The sequence below is a fragment of the Chelonia mydas genome, chromosome 2 (genome assembly GCF_015237465.2).
Source record: "Chelonia mydas isolate rCheMyd1 chromosome 2, rCheMyd1.pri.v2, whole genome shotgun sequence".
Classification (NCBI taxonomy): Eukaryota; Metazoa; Chordata; order Testudines; family Cheloniidae; genus Chelonia; species Chelonia mydas.
The window spans coordinates 105,304,259-105,323,006 of NC_057850.1; the positions used below are offsets into that span (position 1 = coordinate 105,304,259).

The 18,748-nt window shown below is 38.5% G+C and overlaps 1 protein-coding gene across 5 annotated transcripts in view; it reads right to left on the bottom strand.

The window, feature by feature from the left end:
* Nucleotides 1-18,748, bottom strand: part of CDKAL1 (CDK5 regulatory subunit associated protein 1 like 1) — a 653,278-nt gene that overhangs the window by 152,070 nt on the left and 482,460 nt on the right. For all 5 annotated transcript variants that reach the window (XM_007054896.4, XM_043540055.1, XM_043540053.1 and 2 more), the window contains one exon: nt 4,077-4,257. In XM_007054896.4, the coding sequence (XP_007054958.3) occupies nt 4,077-4,257 (181 nt within the window). The remainder of the gene's footprint in view (nt 1-4,076; nt 4,258-18,748) is intronic.

Below are 18,748 nucleotides of genomic sequence, written 5' to 3' on the forward strand. Positions count from 1 at the left end.
TAAAGCCACTTTAAAATGTACCTGTAAGTATGAATTTCTACCAGGTACGTCCTCAGTATATCAACATAATGGTTTTCTTTGCAGGTTTCCAATCAGAGTACATACCTGTTCAGCATAGCCAGAGACTCTTTCAGGTAAATCAGAGGGATTGCCAAAAAGGACTGAAAGTCACAGTATCAATAGGGATTTTTGTGCCATATTTTGACTAAACCTCTGGGAATAAAAGGATCATAGAATCATAGAATATCAGGGTTGGAAGGGACCTCAGGAGGTCATCTAGTCCAACCCCCTGCTCAAAGCAGGACCGATCCCCGACTAAATCATCCCAGCCAGTGCTTTGTTAAGCCTGACCTTAAAAACTTCTAGGGAAGGAGATTCCTCTCCCTCCCTAGGTAACGCATTCCAGTGTTTCACCACCCTCACAGTGAAAAAGGTTTTCCTAATATCCAACCTAAATCTCCCCCACTGCAACTTGAGACCATTACTCCTTGTTCTGTCATCTGCTACTACTTGAGAACAGTCTAGAGCCATCCTCTTTGGAACCCCCTTTCAGGTAGTTGAAAGCAGCTATCAAATCCCCACTCATTCTTCTCTTCTGAAGACTAAACATCCCCAGTTCCCTTAACTCTCCTCATAAGTCATGTGTTCCAGTCCCCTAATCATTTTTGTTGCCCTCCACTGGATTCTTTCCAATTTTTCCACATCCTTCTTGTAGTGTGGGGCCCAAAACTGGACACAGTACTCCAGATGAGGCCTCACCAATGTGGATGTGTGAAGATATACAAAAAATAATTGCCTCAGTGTTTATATGGTGCCTAGTTCTGCCTAGATCTCAGTTGGTGCTTCTTCAATAAAAATAATAAAATAAAATAACAAATAACTATTTAGCTTTTTGTTAGAGGATGTGGGAGGAGGGATCCTCTTATGGTTAGGGCACTGGACTGGGACTCGGGAGCTCTGGATTCAATTTGTGGCTCTGCCTTGTGTGACACAGGGCAACTCAATCTTACAATGCTTCAGTTCTGTAAACTGGGAATAACAACACTTCCCTGCCTCACAAGTGTTTTGTGAAGAAAAATTAATGGTTGTGAGGCGATGGAGTCATTTAGATATATTTGACTTTCCAAGGATGGTAGATTTCCAACAGAATAAGGAAAAACTACAGCCTCTCTGCCTGATCAGCCTGCTGTGATCATAAAAAGTAGTGGATTAGTGTCACCTTCCCTTCTGGACACAGATCAGTGCCAGTATGGATTTCAACAATAACATATCATTTTATGTGGAAGAAAGATTCCAAGTAGAATTTATTGAATACTCTATTATGTCAAGTCCAAATGAGATTTTCCCAAGTGAGATTTTCCTCCAAAAATAACTTAATGTTAACATTACTATGCCTACTTCAGGGACTGTGCCTGGAGGAAAGGTGGTCCCCTGGAAAAGAGTGAACTTAAAGGATTTGACAGGGCAAATATGTTGCCACCATATATACCACTTGATTAGGACCAATGAGGTTGTCTTGAAACACAATGTACAGGCTGGGAGCAGATTGCAAACAGCAATTTGTCTTTCCCACTGCAGATATCTGCAATACTAAAACGAACAGCCAACATAGTCAATATTGCGCAATAAGAGAAGGTTGGCAACTGTAACGTAATATCATTGTTAGTCACTGGTTTGGTGCCCCTAGTTAAATAATGTGTCCAAAAATTCTTTATAAGAAGAAATACTGCTGAAAGAAACCTATACGCCTCATAGCTAATAGCATATGAGCTTCCTGTCAAGGAATTAGCTTATGAGATTAGATCGGAGATATGATGTACTATATACAATATCTTCTTTTACTGTAATAGGTTCGTGTGTTGCTTGTTTCTATGTGAACAGAATGAAGTCAGTTCATTAACAATAAGATGACGTGTACTGTAAAAAATGGGAAAGGGGTAGGAGTACATGGTTAGATAATAGTCTCTTCTCTCAACTGAGAAAGATATGTAATTATAAGGTGCTCTGGACAAGGAATGAAAAACGAAATGCCTGGGAATTCTTGACACTGCAAGGAGGGCCATTAGCTACTATCCAGAAGCATTGTGAATATAAAAGGCAAGACATTACTATAAACTATTCCTGCTCCAGTTGATAGTTTATCCTGTATTTCCGGAACGAGATGAAAGAATATATAACTCAGAGTTGCTGAAGATTACAAAAAAGAAACAAGGTGGGAGAGAAAAAGAATACCTGTTAATTACAGTTTTTCATCAGCAACAGAACATAATCAGAAATGGCTTTTTTGAAGGTTCTAATTTCCCAAAAGTAGCAAATTATACAAAAAAGAGCAAAGTGAAAATGTCACGCTTCACTAAAATTATGTCATCGCCCCCTAAGTTTAAATCTAACTTTTAAAAAAATGAGTTAGTTCATATGTGATTAATATTTAGTGTCAGTATAATTGTATTTAACTACACTTCTGCAGGAAAAAACCAAGAAGCCAAATTCCTCTACTGCAGTGCAATCCACAGAGGATAATGGGGTTGTATCTGTGTGACCAAAACCAGAAATTATCCGAAATGTTGACATTTTTAACCTGCCTGGACTGTCAAAATTCCTCTGCTGTATTTTAAATATAGGCATCCGCAATGACAATGTGATGGGCATTTTAGAAAGAAAAAATTCAGTCAACTGTGTGAGCTTACTTACTTAAACTATCATACCACACCACAATAACATCTTTTGTGCCCAAATCCTCTACACTTTCCTATATAAGTTGCTCTTAAAAAAAAAAAAGGATTAATAATGAATGGCTCAAAGCTTACTTCTTTGAACAATAAAATAAAAGGAATCAAATTTAACCCAATTCTCCATTTTCATTAAAGGTATGGTATATATTGACAGTAAGTAGAGACTATATTTGCATAGGTTTTGACATTATTGAGGAAGAGATACAACAATAAATATATTGATTTCTCTTCAAAGAGTGGTGAGTCATGATGACCTCACAAAAGGAAGTATGATATATTCTTATCTGCCTACAACATTAGCTGGCTGTGATTTTATCCTGATTGGAAATGCAGTGCATACAAATGTTATTTACACTAGTACAAACACCAATGAAAAGTTTAAATGGTTTTATAAGCATCAGAATGGTATATTCTCTTGTTCAGAGATTCAGGTTAGACAAGTATGCACATTTACATGGTTGCATATTCAAAACAGATTATTTATCAAACTAAACCTTTAAACATAATTGTCATTATTATCACTTATGACAAAAAGGGAATATAAAGTATCTATATCAATTAGAATACAGTTGATAGCCAACTACCTCATATTAAAACGTGGCTTTTATTCTCTTGGGGATTTTGAGATGAGCTGGTTTGATAATTGGAAAGAGTTATATAACCACAATGGCCAAATATAGAAGATTAACTATAATTACATACACAAATTTCACCAGTGACATTTACCATATAGGCTAAAGGCAGAAACTAGATTTTAAAACTGTACAGAATCATGGAAGATATTTATGAAGTAGTAGTTAACGGAATGGAAGTAGTCACATGCAAATCTGACCTTTAGTATATAATTCAAAGATAACTATCATTCAGTTCATACTATTTTGCATAGACTCACTTCAATGTGTATATCACATCACTGGATACACATGTCTTCAAAAATTGGAAGAAAATATGAAATGTAACTTTGTCCTTTTCTTGGTAACAAGAGACTCACCCAGAAAACACGTTAGGAAGAATATATGACTATTAAGTCAAAGTGAAAAGAACCACCTGAACATGTTATTGATGCTATTTTACCCAAATAATAATATGAGCAGTAATTTAAACTTCAAATCTGGCAAGGCATCCCATGTTCTAGCTAAGCTCTTAAAGGCTATCAGTTTATTGTATAGAAATATATAAAACTGCATTTTAATTATGGCATAATTCTGCTGCAAAACCATATTCTCCAATAAGCATTTATGTTTTAATTCAGTACACTGCATACTGTACATTCACATTTGGCACAACATGAAAGCCACATAAAATGAGCTATCCAGTACAATGGTTCAAGAAAATAGATCTTACCACTAGGGCTGGAACTTGATGCATTTTTGCAGCAGGAGTCCCTGGACGTGGGTAAAACTGATTAATAAAGAGGCTTGGAAACCTGTACTCTTCTACAAGTTTCATGGTGTCTTGAAAATCCTCATCTGTCTCCCCTGGAAAACCACAGATGATGTCTGTAGCAATTGTTATTCCAGGCACTCTGCAATGGAAGTGGAAAAAAATGTTAAACAGCGAACTGGTACACGAAGTCTCACCCTACATAAAAATCTCATTCCCTTGAAAATGAAAGGAATAATTACTCAACTTGCCTTTGGCTAGAGAACTAAGACCTAACACCAGTTCTAGAAAAAGTACAGTGGGATTTTTAATGGCCATTTCTTTGACAATAAAAAACGTGGTACAGGGGTGAGAACCCAAAGAATGGAAAAGAAGAGAGAAGTTGCAGTAAATATTTGACCCATAACTGAAAAAGAACAAGAATGAAAACCTCCTGGATTAATTCCTCAGGCACTTGAAACCACAGGTTACCAGCAGAACTTGTAAATTCATTAATTGTAGTTACTCAGTCTGCAAAGTTTATAAGCTCCAGGGCTTTATTACTAGAATTAGTTAATCGCTTGCACTGCTGTAACGCTGCAGAAAGGGTAGGGCAAAGATGTGGACCTGACATCCTGAAGAGTTTAGGAATTCCAGTCCAATTTGGCTTTTGTAGTTAACAAAAGCTTCCTTTAGTCAGAACCAACCTTCTAACTCATTACTCCTTAAAATAAGTCTATTCATCCACTCTCCCCATAAAAAAGACAAAAACAAATAAATTGTTGTTTGCGGTGTTGTAGTAGCTGTGTTGGTCCTAGCATATTAGAGAGACAAGGTGTGTGAGGTAATATCTTTTATTAGACCGACTTCTGTTGGTGACTGAGACAAGCTTACGAGAAATGAAGCTTTTGAGAAGAACTCTGTGCAAGCTTGAAAGTTTGCCTCTGTCACCAACAGAAGTTGGTCCAAAAAAGGTTTTATCGCACCCACTCTGTCTCACTACAAAAATTCACTATTCTAAGGCACTAGCACAAAACTACCCTTTTATTTAGCAACAGCAACTTTTCTTAACTTTTTACCTCAGCTAGATACATCTCATAATTAAGAGAAATGAATGTCCCTTCTCAAGCAGTGTTGCTAGTGGATAGAGAACTTGACCTAGGACTCAGGAGATTTAGATTCTATTCCCAGCTTTGCCACTGGCCTGCTGGATGACCTTGGGCAAGTCACTTCACCTTTCTGCGCCTGGGTTTCCCCATCTGTAAAATGGAGATAAGAATGCTGATCTCCGTTTGAGATCTACTGATGAAAAGTGCTATATAAGCATCAATATGGTACTTACAATACTAAGTTGTTTCTTGGCACCCCAGTACCAAACATATTGACAAACTGGAAGGAATATGACTTTTAAGGAAATGTAAGAGCTAAATAAGTATATAATAGGTTGACTTCTTTATACCAAAGCAAGGGTTGGAATGTAAAAAAAACCCAAACTCTACGTGTGTGAATGCTGTAGTGTAGAGACTGGTCCTATCTGATTCCCTCAGGCCAAGAAAAAGAAAGGATATCTGGTCCTGAGTTGAACAGTTGGTCCCTGAGCCACTCTGCAGCTCTATGGTGGCCCCCAAGCATGCAGATGCAGATCTGCTCCCTGCCCCACACTCATCTTCCTCCTTTCTGACTGCTTCCTCCCAAAACCTGGGATGGATTCCCCAGACAGGACACTGGTGGTGCTGGGTTCTCTTATTTTCCCTATCCAGGTATCTAGTAACATAGATGAACAAACAAATACTTATCATCTGAATACCATCTGTGTAATATTTAGATGTACAAAGAGAACTATTATTTGTTCTAGGACAATAAAAAGGGATATGCGCTTAATGAAACCACTAATGGGACTATTCTGTGTTGTCTTTCACAAGACCTTGGTTTGATTCCCTGTCTGTTCCACCATGGCATTTGCTGGTAGTAATTCAGAGACAGTGACCCTTTGACAAAAAATGTCACACACTGAATCAAGAGGCATCTCTCCAGCAAATTAAGTAGCTGCACTAATGTGCCACAGAAGTAAGGGTCAGTTCAAGACAGGAAGGTCAGTTTGATCTTGTAGTTAGAACACAGAACTGGGAGTCAGGAGATCTGATTTCTAATGCCAGCACTTCTACAGACTTCCTGTGTTACCTTCGAAAAGTCACTTAGTCTTTCTGTGTCTTCATCCACCATCTATAAAATGGGGACAACTACTTTCTGACAGGTTTGTTTGAAAGACTAAATTAATTAATGCTTGAGAGGTGATAGTATGATAATTACAAAAAAGCCAATGAATAAGAAAAAGAAAGAAAATTAATTTATATTTCTCAGACTGCTGCAAGACTTGCAGAGTGGGAGGTATAAAATGGGAAAACACGTGGTTGTTTCCCTTTCACTTAGGATGACAGGATTTTTGTTTAAATCTTGCATATGTGAGCCATGCTGCTTGCTCTCTCTTTTTCAAATGCCATTATTTTTTAGTGTAGTTAGCTGCATGGAAGTCATCTAGATACTGTCACAATATTCCTCCTCCTTAGGTTTAAATAAAAACATAAAAATCTTTTCCTCCATTCTTTATTACATTTATGAGTTCAGAACCTAAGGTTTAAGACTGAAGTCAAACCATGGCAGATTAAAAAAACCCCAACATTTATTTGACCTAACACATAAAATAGGTATTTTTTGAGAGATTTGTCCCAATAGATGGGAAGGACTTTTCTCTTGCTAAATAAAGTTAAGTGGGAACCAATAGCTGAAATGTAAGTATAATGTGAAACAATCTGCTGCTGTGGGCCAAAGGGCCTGGAGTGGCTCCCACTGGTTAACTAAGCCTGACATAAGCGGCAGGATATACAGTTCTACTTGAAATGAAGTAATGTAAACATCCACGGTAGCTAAGAACTGAATAAACATAGAGGAATTTTGCATTCTATGACACTTCCCCTGCTCATACAGCACATAATGGCAGGCTTACATGAGACAAAATATATTACTTCAAAATTAATATCAAATAACACCAGCTGACATTTCTCGTAACATTAATAAAACACTCATTAAGTTTGACAAGACCATTATAAGTTAGTTATTTTAGCCATTTTAATGATATTGTTGGCAGCAGTGTAAGCATTTATTGACTAAAGTACTGGTGATACCATCCTTTATCTCAGCTGGCCTGTTTCTAAGGCAACATGAATTATAAGGTTCAATCAAGCTAGATTCAGTAAAATGTGTTCTTCCCCCCCTCCCTGAGTGAAAAGGAAATTAAACATTTTTTAAATTCATAAACTGCACAAATGTCTGAATTCTGTTTGGTGATAAGGTGTTAATTATCTTAGTAATTAGATTTCTGCCTGGATGGGATTATGCTACACACAATGGAAAAACTAGGTTTGGGAAATGGAGTAAAGATCAGAGAGTCTATTCAGCAACAGCAATTAATTATAGCCCAATCCAATATGCCTGTCTAAAATACGACATTGCTCTGTGCTGTTTTTATATCACTTTTGACTACAAACTAAAATGTTAAGGAAAAATGTTTTTTAAAAGGGAGAAAAGGAACAGTGTGTGTAAACTCCATTCAAGAGAAAATCCAATCCTGAAACAATCAAACTACCTGTGCTTCTCAAACACACACAAATACACATAAATGGAGTTTATTCCACATACACAGAATCATTTTCATAATGACAGAGCAGAAGGGAAGAACAACAATGAGGGTATGGTTAAAAACATTTGAATTTGAAAACTAAGGTATCTTGGTGTCTGAGAGACTGAAACAAAGCAACGAAAGGTTCTTTACTCGGAAGTAAAGATCCGACTATGAAATAAAATATAAAATTAAGCAACAAAGATCAGTTTTTCTTCACAAATGTATCAGCCAAATAAATAAGCTGCTTTTAAAGATGAACTATAAAGATATGGTGTTTTAAGTTAAACAGAATTAAGTGCTGGATGTTACTACTAATCATTCTGTGGTAATAGGTATTTAATACATATGTGAGTTTTTAGTAACGTTCTAAAAATTCTTTATAGTCTGATATCTGCTGGGTCTTTCTAGAGTCAGTAGAGATGCTCCAGAATGCATCATTGGTGAATCCAGAATACACAGTGGACTTTATGAAGGATAAAAATAATTTTTTAACATATATAAGACCACTTGCAAATGTATTTATGCACTGAATGCGACCTGCAGATTGGTTATTGGGGGGACTTGGCATATACCATTACTTCTGTGCTGTTCTCAAACCGATGAAAGACTTTCCAGTTCATTTAAAGGAAGTTTTAATCCTGACAAATTCCTCAAAAGACACAATGCAACAGTTACATCTTGCAATCATAAACCTTTAAAGCACTGCAATATTTACTCCTAAGGGAATTCTGCACCAAAAAATTTAAAATTCTGCACATAAATATTTTAAAATTCTGCAAAATTCTACATATTTTATTTTTTAAAATAACACAATATAATCACACCAGTTTCAATGATTTTGGTCATTTATTTCAAAATACCCTATCAGCAAGTATGTCTGTAACAATACAGAAAACAAAAAAGATTCAGGAAATGTTTTTTGACAAATGGATTCCTTACTAGGCATATTAATACAGAACTCTGAGTAATATTTCATTTAAACTACAATACAGAACAGTTTTTCCTACACTTCTCAGAAGCAGTGCAAAGGCTTGCGGGAGCTGGGGCAATGGAGTTGCTGAGGGAGAGGGAAATAAATTGCTGGGAAGGAGCCTGGGTTGTTGGGTATGGGTGGGAAAAGTATGGAACAGGTTTTCTGGGAGGGTGGAGTGGAATTGTTAGAGAGCATCCCCCATGCAGACCCTGGCTGACCCCTAGCCTCCCCCATTCAGGCAGGCACATTTGCCCCCTGTACCCATGTGTTCCTAACCCCAATGTGCCCTTGTACCCTCTGTCCATGTGTCCCTCCACCCAGACACCCACTTCCCCCATCCCCATATGTGTCCCTGTCCCCCTCCCCCTGTCCCCATGTGTCTCTGTAGCCCCACTCAGCCACCCTCTGTCCCTATGTAGCTCTGCACACCCTTCCCCATCACCATGTGGCCCTGCACCTCCCTCCCCCCATTCCCGTGTGCTCCACTCCTATTCAGCCCCTGCCCCAGTCTGTCATCCCCCATTAGCCCTTTTGAGCTCCTATCTGATCCCCCCAGCACCCCACGCTGTCTGTATCCCCATGGCTCCTGTCTCCTGACATGGCCTGACAGGTGCTGTGAAGAAGGTAGGTTCCTTCTCTTCCCTAGCTGGCCTGGAGCTGCTGCTTTGTTCTATCACCACAGTGCCTTCCGGTTGGCAAAGGGCAGAACTGCAGCAACATTTCAGCAGAAGCTTTTTTCTGTGCAAAAAATTAAAAATATGTGTGGCTCGTTAATTATGCACACACGCAGTACTGCAGAATTTCCCCAGGAGTAAATATTTTGGCTGTGAAGAGGGTGTGCTATTATCTCTACCCACTCAGCTATGACTCAAGAAACAAAGGAAGAATAGTTATTTACAAAAGGTTTCAGAGTAGCGGCCGTGTTAGTCTGTATCTGCAAAAAGAAAAGGAGTACTTGTGGCACGTCTCTAAGGTGCCACAAGTACTCCTTTTCTTTTTATTTACAAAAGAATCTCTGCTGGAGCCTTTTATATCGAAAATGTACTTTTTACAGAAATCAGGAGAAGTTGAAGAATGGCACACTTTATCTACAGAAAAATATATTTGTGTCTATGGGAATTTGCTAATTTGGGGTTTCTGAACTAAGGGCTTGTCGAGCTAAGTTACGCTACTCCAGCTATGTGAATAACGTAGCTGGAGTCGATGTACCTTAGGTCGACTTACCCCGGTGTCTTCACTGCGCTGCGTCAAAGGGAGACACTCTCCGGTCGACTTACCTTACTGTTCTCAGAGAGGTGGAGCGGGGTCGATCAGAGAGCATTCTGCCATCTTCTCTAGACCCACTAAATCAACCCCTGCTACATCTATTGCAGCAGCGTCTATCTCCAGGTAGCGGAGACAAGCCCTAACTCTCTCCTTTCTTCCCTATAGCTAAACCTCTTCCTCCTGCTCATGTAGGTTTGAGGAGGAGTTGGGGCCAGCAACACAAGCACCACCTGGGACATCCATGTCTGCCCAAAGGGTAGAAGTTACTGTTGCTGCTTTAATGAGCAGGAGTCCAAAGACCATTGTATTGATGTGATAGCACCTCCGGTTACTGAAGAATCTGGAAGCAGTCACGACGGAGCCAAGGAGAACATCCATCTAAAGATGGGAGAGAGAAGGAGGTGGAGGGACGTTTGGGAGAGCGAGGGCAGGGAAGAAATACAAGTGTCTTATCCTTCATCTGGAAAGAAACCCTTTCAGACTGCAGGGACAGAGACAGAAATGCCTTCCACCTCCCAAAGGTGGAGGAAAGAGCTTGGGGGGAGGGGAAGGGGGGGAATAGGAACAGGGCGTGGGTAAATCCTGCAACAGGCCAATTACAATGAAACTGACTCCAAGCTCTGAGCTCCCCACTCCTGTTTGCCTGAGAGATCCAGACAACTGCTTCTGTTTGCCTTGTTGCAAGTTGCAGCCAGGACGGAGGAAAACAAAAAAGAAACTGGACCTGCTTGATCGTCTGTCTCCTAACCCCAAGTGGTGTGAAGGAAGGGCCCAATCACAAATAACTTGGGAGATAAGAAAACAGGATGTGTTGCTTTCTTCTCCTTCCCAGCAGCAGGTCAAAAGACTGCTGAAAGAGGAGGAGAGATGGGCTGCTTGGGCTCTCAAGCAGCAGCAGCAGAGGGTGCTCTACACTACCTACGTGTCACTGTAACAAGCCCACTGAGCATCTCTGTGGCACATTCCTTGGACCCATACTCATCCTCCCAAACCCTACTAATTCTCTCCTTTGTCTTCGTAAGGATGGGGTGTTTTCTCTATCCTTGCCAAAGATTTTGGGGGGGTTTACTCCTTCTCCTTCTATTTTTAGGTAACAGTTTTGTTTTAGCCTCCAGCAAGACTGCTCAAAGATTCTTTGGGGGTACAGGTGCTTTCCTTCCTTTTCCTTGAGGTGTTTTCTTAAGGCAGGAGCTGCTGTTAATTCTGATCAGATTCCTATTGGTGCTAAGATTCTACATGAGCACAGGATGGGTGAGTTTACCTGTGAAAAGGAGGATTGAAGAAGGGACCTTTGGGGGATCTCTAAATATCACAGATTAACTCCTTTTGACCATTTATTTTAACACTTACTGTTATCGAAGGCAAGGGTTCACTTAACAAATGAATGCATCTGCACTTGAAAATCTGTAATAATTCTACATTGTTAACATTATAGTCTAAGATAAAAGCATCACAAAAAGTGGATTGGGCCTTTTGTGCTCATAACTATTGGGGTATATTTCTAACACCTCAGACAATGTGGTGAAATTGATTTCAGGGGCTGATTAGACCCTTTATTGGGAAGTTGGGTTTCCTGATGCCTGTCCAGTTCTGACACCTGTATGGTCAGCTCTGTCTTTTTCATAATTGACTGCTTAGAGAGAGGTGAATGCTTCACCTTTCTGGGGGACAACAACCAAAAAACATAGTAGGCATTTAGATGCTACAGTGAGGGGCACTGTAAAAAAAAAAATACCTAGAAAGAGATATCCAGAAGGAAGAAAGGCCCATGAGTAATTTGACTGGGGAGAAGACGGACCACATGTAACTTTAGGTTCCTGAAAAACAAACCAATTTTCACGAAGCACAATATCTACGGTAAATCATCAGCAAATGCGTGAAATTTGTCCAGGTTCAGATTCCACACGAATCATTTCATGCAGCTTTAATTACAGCAAACATTGCCTTCAGTAAACAGTTTTCACAAAATCCACATCCAATCAAGAAATTAAATGAAGAGAAATTAGGAGATAAAATGCAATTTATTAACAGCTTCATCACCATTTCCTTTGATTCCCTGAAACTACTTTACACAACAAAGTTGCTTCTGCATGTCCTATTCAGCACCTCATATTTAATGTGCTAAATCTACCAATGATTTAACGTTCTCCAAGAGTTTTAAACAAGATTTTTTCCAATAACAGGAAAATACTGTTTTTTTAAATCAACTCTAGAAGCAACAATATGAACAGTAACACACCTGTTCTTAGCGTCAGACTATAAAGATGGCCTGGGAGTACAGATCAGTGCTCCCAATGAGGATGGGTTATAGGACTTTTTTCTGAGATGTATCGTACCAAAGTTAAATGCAAAAAGGAGAATTGCACAATGTAAAAATTCACACAGATACTTGTTGCCAGGACAGAAAAATGTTAAGCTTATGAAAAATAATCTTCTGAGAGTATCAGAGGGGTAGCCGTGTTAGTCTGGTTCTGTAAAAGCGGCAAAGAGTCCTATGGCACCTTATAGACTAAAAGACGTATTGGAGCATGAGCTTTCATGGATGAATACCCACTTCGTCGGATGCATGTAGTGGAAATTTCCAGAGGCAGATATAAATATGCAAGCAAGAATCAGGCTAGGGATAACGAGGTTAGTTCAATCAGGGAGGATGAGGCCCTCTTCTAGCAGTTGAGGTGTGAACACCAAGGGAGGAGAAACTGCTTTTGTAGTTGGCTAGCCATTCACAGTCTTTGTTTAATCCTGAGCTGATGGTGTCAAATTTGCAAATGAACTGAAGCTCAACAGTTTCTCCTTGAAGTCTGGTCCTGAAGTTTTTTTTTGCTGCAGGATGGCTACCTTTCAATCTGTTATTGTGTGTCCAGGGAGGTTGAAATGTTCTCCTACATTATTGTATATTGCCATTCCTAATGTCTGATTTGTGTCCATTTTTCCTTTCAGGTAGGGACTGTCCAGTTTGGCCGATGTACATAGCAGAGGGGCATTGCTGGCACATGATGGTGTAGATTACACTGGTGGAGGTGCAACACTTCTTCTGAGAAATATTTTTAACCGTCAAGACTTCAATCTCATTTATGTCTTTGCATTCTGAAATCTTCACTCTAGTAGTCTGGTAACCAATGTGTCCAGCAAACCTCCAAATGAGATTGGTATCATAGATGAAATCATTTGAAGGCATCTGCATGGCAGTCTTTGTCTTAAAGGATAATTGAGAGAAATACCATGAGTAGACGGTAGCTCTCCTTTAAAATTCCCAGTGTGTCATCAGGGTCCTCAAAGGGAAAGGTCTTGAACTTTTTCTTCGAACTTGGGGGCCCATCAGAAATCCTGGGAGCCACAAGCACCTTCTCAATATTATTACTTTTGAGAGCAAAGCGCCTGGATGTATATCCTATGACACACAAAAACCTGCCCCAGAGTGTCTTTAGTCACTCCCAGTCATTCCCAAGTGATGGCTTCAGATCAGTAATCTTGGTCTCTTGCACACTGAAGTACATTGAACCAATTCTGCAAGTCATAATCTGCCAAAATAATCCATTCACTGGCAATTTTCAGATACAGGCGTTAAAATTGCATACAATTTTCCAGCACTTTGGTCCAGATTTCTGGACCTCTGGTTCAGATGAGGGGATCTGAAGAACTTCCCTCCTTTGGCTACTGTGACCAAAAACCTGGTTAAAGAAAGGAATCAAACAAACAAAAAGCACCCCAAACTCCTTTTGTGTAATCTGCTATATGCTCTCAGGCTTTAATAATACAAGTTATCTCGTGCAAGTTATCAAAACTCCTTTGCAAAACTTCAAAGGGGAGTGGTGCTACCTACCCTTCCTCTTCAAATTGTATGATGTCAAATAACTTGTGGTTTTTTACATGAAGAACTGACAGTGGTATGTCCAAGACTTCAGACAGGCACTAGACCATGTTCTGAAATGCTACAGTATTATTCAAAATGTAAATATCCTCAGGGGAAGGGAAGTGGGTCTCCTCAATTACGGGTTCCTCTCCTCTTTCAGCTCCAAATGTTATCTCAAGAGAAATTATTATTGGAGATTTCTTTGGTGGAGAACACAGTAGGGAGATCACTGCATTTTCAGGACTGATTCAGACTTCCTTGGTTTTGAGTACAAGCAAGTCTCATCACCAAACACGTATAAACCTGAAGACTGACTCAGTCACTCAGGCCACACAAGGAAACGCCAAGCAGGTAGAGCTGTTGCACCAACATTTTTCCTACAAGTTGATGAAGCACAAACATAAACCACATATAGCCTGTGAACCAGATAAGTATATTTGAGTATTCTCCAGAGGAAAAAGATCTTTTAGACTGTCAGGATCAGCTATGCAACTAGTTTATAAAATGAATGGAACTGACAAACACTTGGCTCAGAGAACAACAAAGATTTCTTTGGCAACCCCGACCTAAATTCTGCAGCCATTTGAGCAGCACACAGGAAAGCCAGAGGCAGCTATGTGTAAAATAAGAACAGAAGGTTGAAGGAATAAATGTAAGAAAATTAATAATACAACCACGATAGCAATCCTTTGATTATTTATTTCTATACTGAATTGCATCTAGGATCAATTCCTAGCTCTGCCACTGGACTGTGAGGTGACGTTGGGAGTCACTGTGTCTCAGTTTCCACATCTATAAAATGGAGATAATAATACTTACCTTTATGTAAGGTACTTTGAAATGTACAGATGAAAAGAGTTATACATAGGCTAAGTATTTTTATTGTTGCCCTACCCCTTCAGTGTGTTACAGATTTTTGCACTGACAACTTAATTAGAGGTTGACAGGAGAGACAACAGGAAGATTTTACAGCCAGGTAGGTGGTGGCTGGGGCTTTTGGTAACCAGGAAGCATGGGAGGCAAGTGGAGATAATCAGCACCTATACTCCAGAGGAAAAGGTATTAAAAAAATTAAAATTATTAAATAATTGAAAAATAAATAAGAAAAAAGAGAAACCCCCCCACAAACTTGTAAATAAATGTGACAAGAAGAGACAGAAGTTCTGTAGCTTACAATACAGAGAGAAAAACAAGAACTGAGGGACAGCTGGTGCATGGGGTTCTTTTGTACCTTCTGTCCTAGAATATTTGAACATGTTCCAGCAAGCCCCCAAGTAGCTAAACACCTAGGAATGGATGTGGCAGTGCATGATCCATATTCAAGATTTGCTAAGGCAACACAAAATAAGACTAAATAATTGCAACACAACATTCCAAGGACCAGTCGTGAAAATAAACAAAGCTGAAGAGTAGCATCCAAATAAGGTATCTTAATTATGAAAATGATCTATATTATAAGCAATTAAACTGTTTGAAATTTAATATATTTGGTCCAAGGAATCATTCATCATACCAACCTCAATGAGGAATGCTACGTGTACCTCTTATCAAACTGTCCATCAGAACAGGCAAGTAAGAGATACACTGTCTTTAACTGAATTTTTATTAAATCTGTAACTAAAAACTAAATCTGACAAAATAAAGTGAGCACTATATCCAGTTGCAAAGTAGCTTCAGACAGTGTGACAAATTAAAGGTAACTTGGAGAGAAAAAAACAAACTATTAACTAACATTCAATAGCAAGGTAAATTAGAAATTCAATTTATGGAAACTATAATTCTTAGACCTCATTGTTTCAAGCTGTGTTACATGGCCATTATTCAAATCTTCTATTTTGATTACTTTTAGCAAATTTAAATCTGCTGATGGTGTGCATATTTCCAATAAATACACCAGCATGAGATTGTAAAAGTCTACGATGGTTTCATTTACAAGTAGGCTCACCAGTGTTAACCTTCACTTGACTACTGAAACACTGAACACTAGAAGACTTTTTAATAGGTCATTTAAAAAAAAATCTAAATAAAATATGTTTTTATATGCAGATTTTCCCTTCTTTTCACTAGCCTGACTCTTCAGAACTGATTCTCAAAACCCCACATAAGGAAGAGGGGGAGATAGTAATGACATACTATCCTATGCATTTTACAGAGGTGACTGCATTGCAATTCTCACAATATTCACATATACACTCTTCTGTGTTTCCCTGAGTTATCGCCAGGAGTGGTGTGTTTATATGGATGGGAGAATAACTTGCAAAACCTTAAATCCTACTGTTTAATTTGGTAGTGGTTCACTGTCAAACACTTCAGACTTCAAGGGCAGCAGAAACTACGTTAATTCTATGTCTCAGAACTACAGAATCACTATATGAGTTGTATAGCGAATTATACATTTCACTTGAATTCTGCCAGCTACATGTTTGATAGTGAGTCTCATAGGAAACACATTACACCTGTGCTCTGCACTAGCTTCCATCTGATTTGTGACTGCAGTTTCAAGTGCTGGTTTTGACCTTTAGAGTCATAAATAGTTTTGAAACAAGTTACCTTAGAAAGGTGACATTGAAGAAGTCTCAGAGTAGCAGCCGTGTTAGTCTGTATCCGCAAAAAGAAAAGGAGGACTTGTGGCACCTGAAAGACTAACAAATTTATTTGAGCATAAGCTTTCATGAGCTTATGCTCAAATAAATTTGTTAGTCTCTAAGGTGCCACAAGTCCTCCTTTTCTTATTGCAGAAGTTGTGATTAGCTGAGGTGCTTGAGCTAACAGCCCTCTAAGTTTAAACGAGAAGGGTCGGCAGCTGAATATTTTCCATGAAGGGTCTGCAACTTGTTCCCAATTTGAATTTTCAGAACCTGGATTGGCTGATATTCAGATGGAGCTACAAGGCCTGATTTCCAAACCTATCTACGAAGACAAACTGATGGTGCAGACTGAGATTGGGTTGGGTAGAATTTTATTTTAATGGGGACTGGGATTGGCCATTTTGATTTGGAATCTCCTTTTTAGATACTGATCTTGTAAAACAGGTGCACTTTATAATTAATGTAATTCTCTACCTGAAATTGCCATAGATAAAAGAATAATGGTATTATGTTTTAACAATTACAGCATAGGTTGTTTGATGCACATTTCCCTCCTATCAGCTGTAATCTGAATGTTTCCTGGTCTAATTTTCATCATCAATTACCTAGAAGGAACCGTTTAGGCTTGGACTCCCACTAAACTTATTCATCTTTAAGGTACCATGCACTTCCCATACACTTCCCATACAAGTGAAACATTTTACAGAACTTCATTAGAGATTTATAACTTCAAATCATTATTGTTTTATGACTTAAAAATGAGTGACTTAAGACAAAAAGCTCAACATCCTTACACTTCATTTCTATTCAGTCTCTAATAAATACCATCTGGTGTGTACTTTAGGGATATAATACCCGTCAAAAACTCAGCCAGATTATGAGAACCAGCACCAAGTTGATCTGAAATGCGTATTTGAACAGATGTGTTTAAATTACATCTCCGTCTATCCACATGCATAAATTCAGAGCAAGTGCGTATTGATTTAAAATGCATAAAAAAGGGATTTGGAGATGCATCAAAAGTGAACAGCATCTCAACGGATCAAGGCTTGCATTATTAAAGGTCATCACTAAAAATAAAGTTTGCATTTATTAAGGGTTGCACCAGGGAACAGTTCATGAGAACTGACTTAATGATTGTAGCACTAAAACAGCCATTGAAACTACATTAATTTTCTATAACCCCTCAGTATTTAACATTAAAACTGTCAAGTATGATCAGAAATAATAGGATCTCAGTTATCAGCAGCTGTGAACAATATATGGTTTTTATGCTGATCCCAAAGACTAAGTGTCTTGGCTCTAATGTCCAACCTCTGACTCTTGCTTCAATAACAGTCATTTACTTCTTCACATTGACATCAAAGTCAGGGGAATCACATAAAAAAGGAATAATTAATACGTGTGTTTTCTATGGTGATGAAGTTCATTGATGAACTTCAAGAAGTTCTCTTGTTAATAGAATAAATATCTATTTTAACATTTAGCATTTTGTCAGGTTCAGTAGGTAACATTTAGCGGTTTGTCAGTGTTCAGTAAGACAGAAATAGAATTTTTTTTTAACCATTTGATGTGTTTGCTTTTGTTTTTGCTATGACTTATTCATTGTTAATATTTCGGGGGGGGATTCAACCAGCGAGAAAGACAAGTCTGTAATTATCTCAGTAATTATCTCTATAACTAATGCCACTGCTGTGGCCTTACTAGCAAGCAAGGGAACCCAGTGTTTTCAGAATGAATTTCTCAAGCAAATGTAAGGGACAATAGAGAAGTGTCACTGAAAGTTGAGAGTCTGTAGAAGCAATGCAAAGAATGGTCTGAAAAATATACCACAACTACACAAATTCAACAGCCATAGGGTTGTTAAAATATGCTACTTTTAAATTGCTATGCTTTGAAATTGTTTGAAATACATTTACAACAGAGAGCACAGACTCACAATTACGCAAAATATGTTGACCTGTAAAAATCGCTAATCAATTTGATCAATATTAGATATCAGTAAAAACACTTGTATTACTGTTGGACACTACAGAAAAAACATGAATTACTAAATAGAAGTCTTGAGAGTCTACATTTTCTGCTCTATTGTGACACATCAATGCGCTGAGCATCGATTTTAGTTACTCTGACTGTATTTATGCTACATTCAGGAACAGAATACTAAACGGGTCAGAACCTGTACTGAAAACTTCATACTGTTCTAGTCAGCATCTATGAACTCTCTAGTTAAAAGGTGATATATAAATGACATACAGCAACTGGAATTATAACTATGTCTATACATTTTCCTCA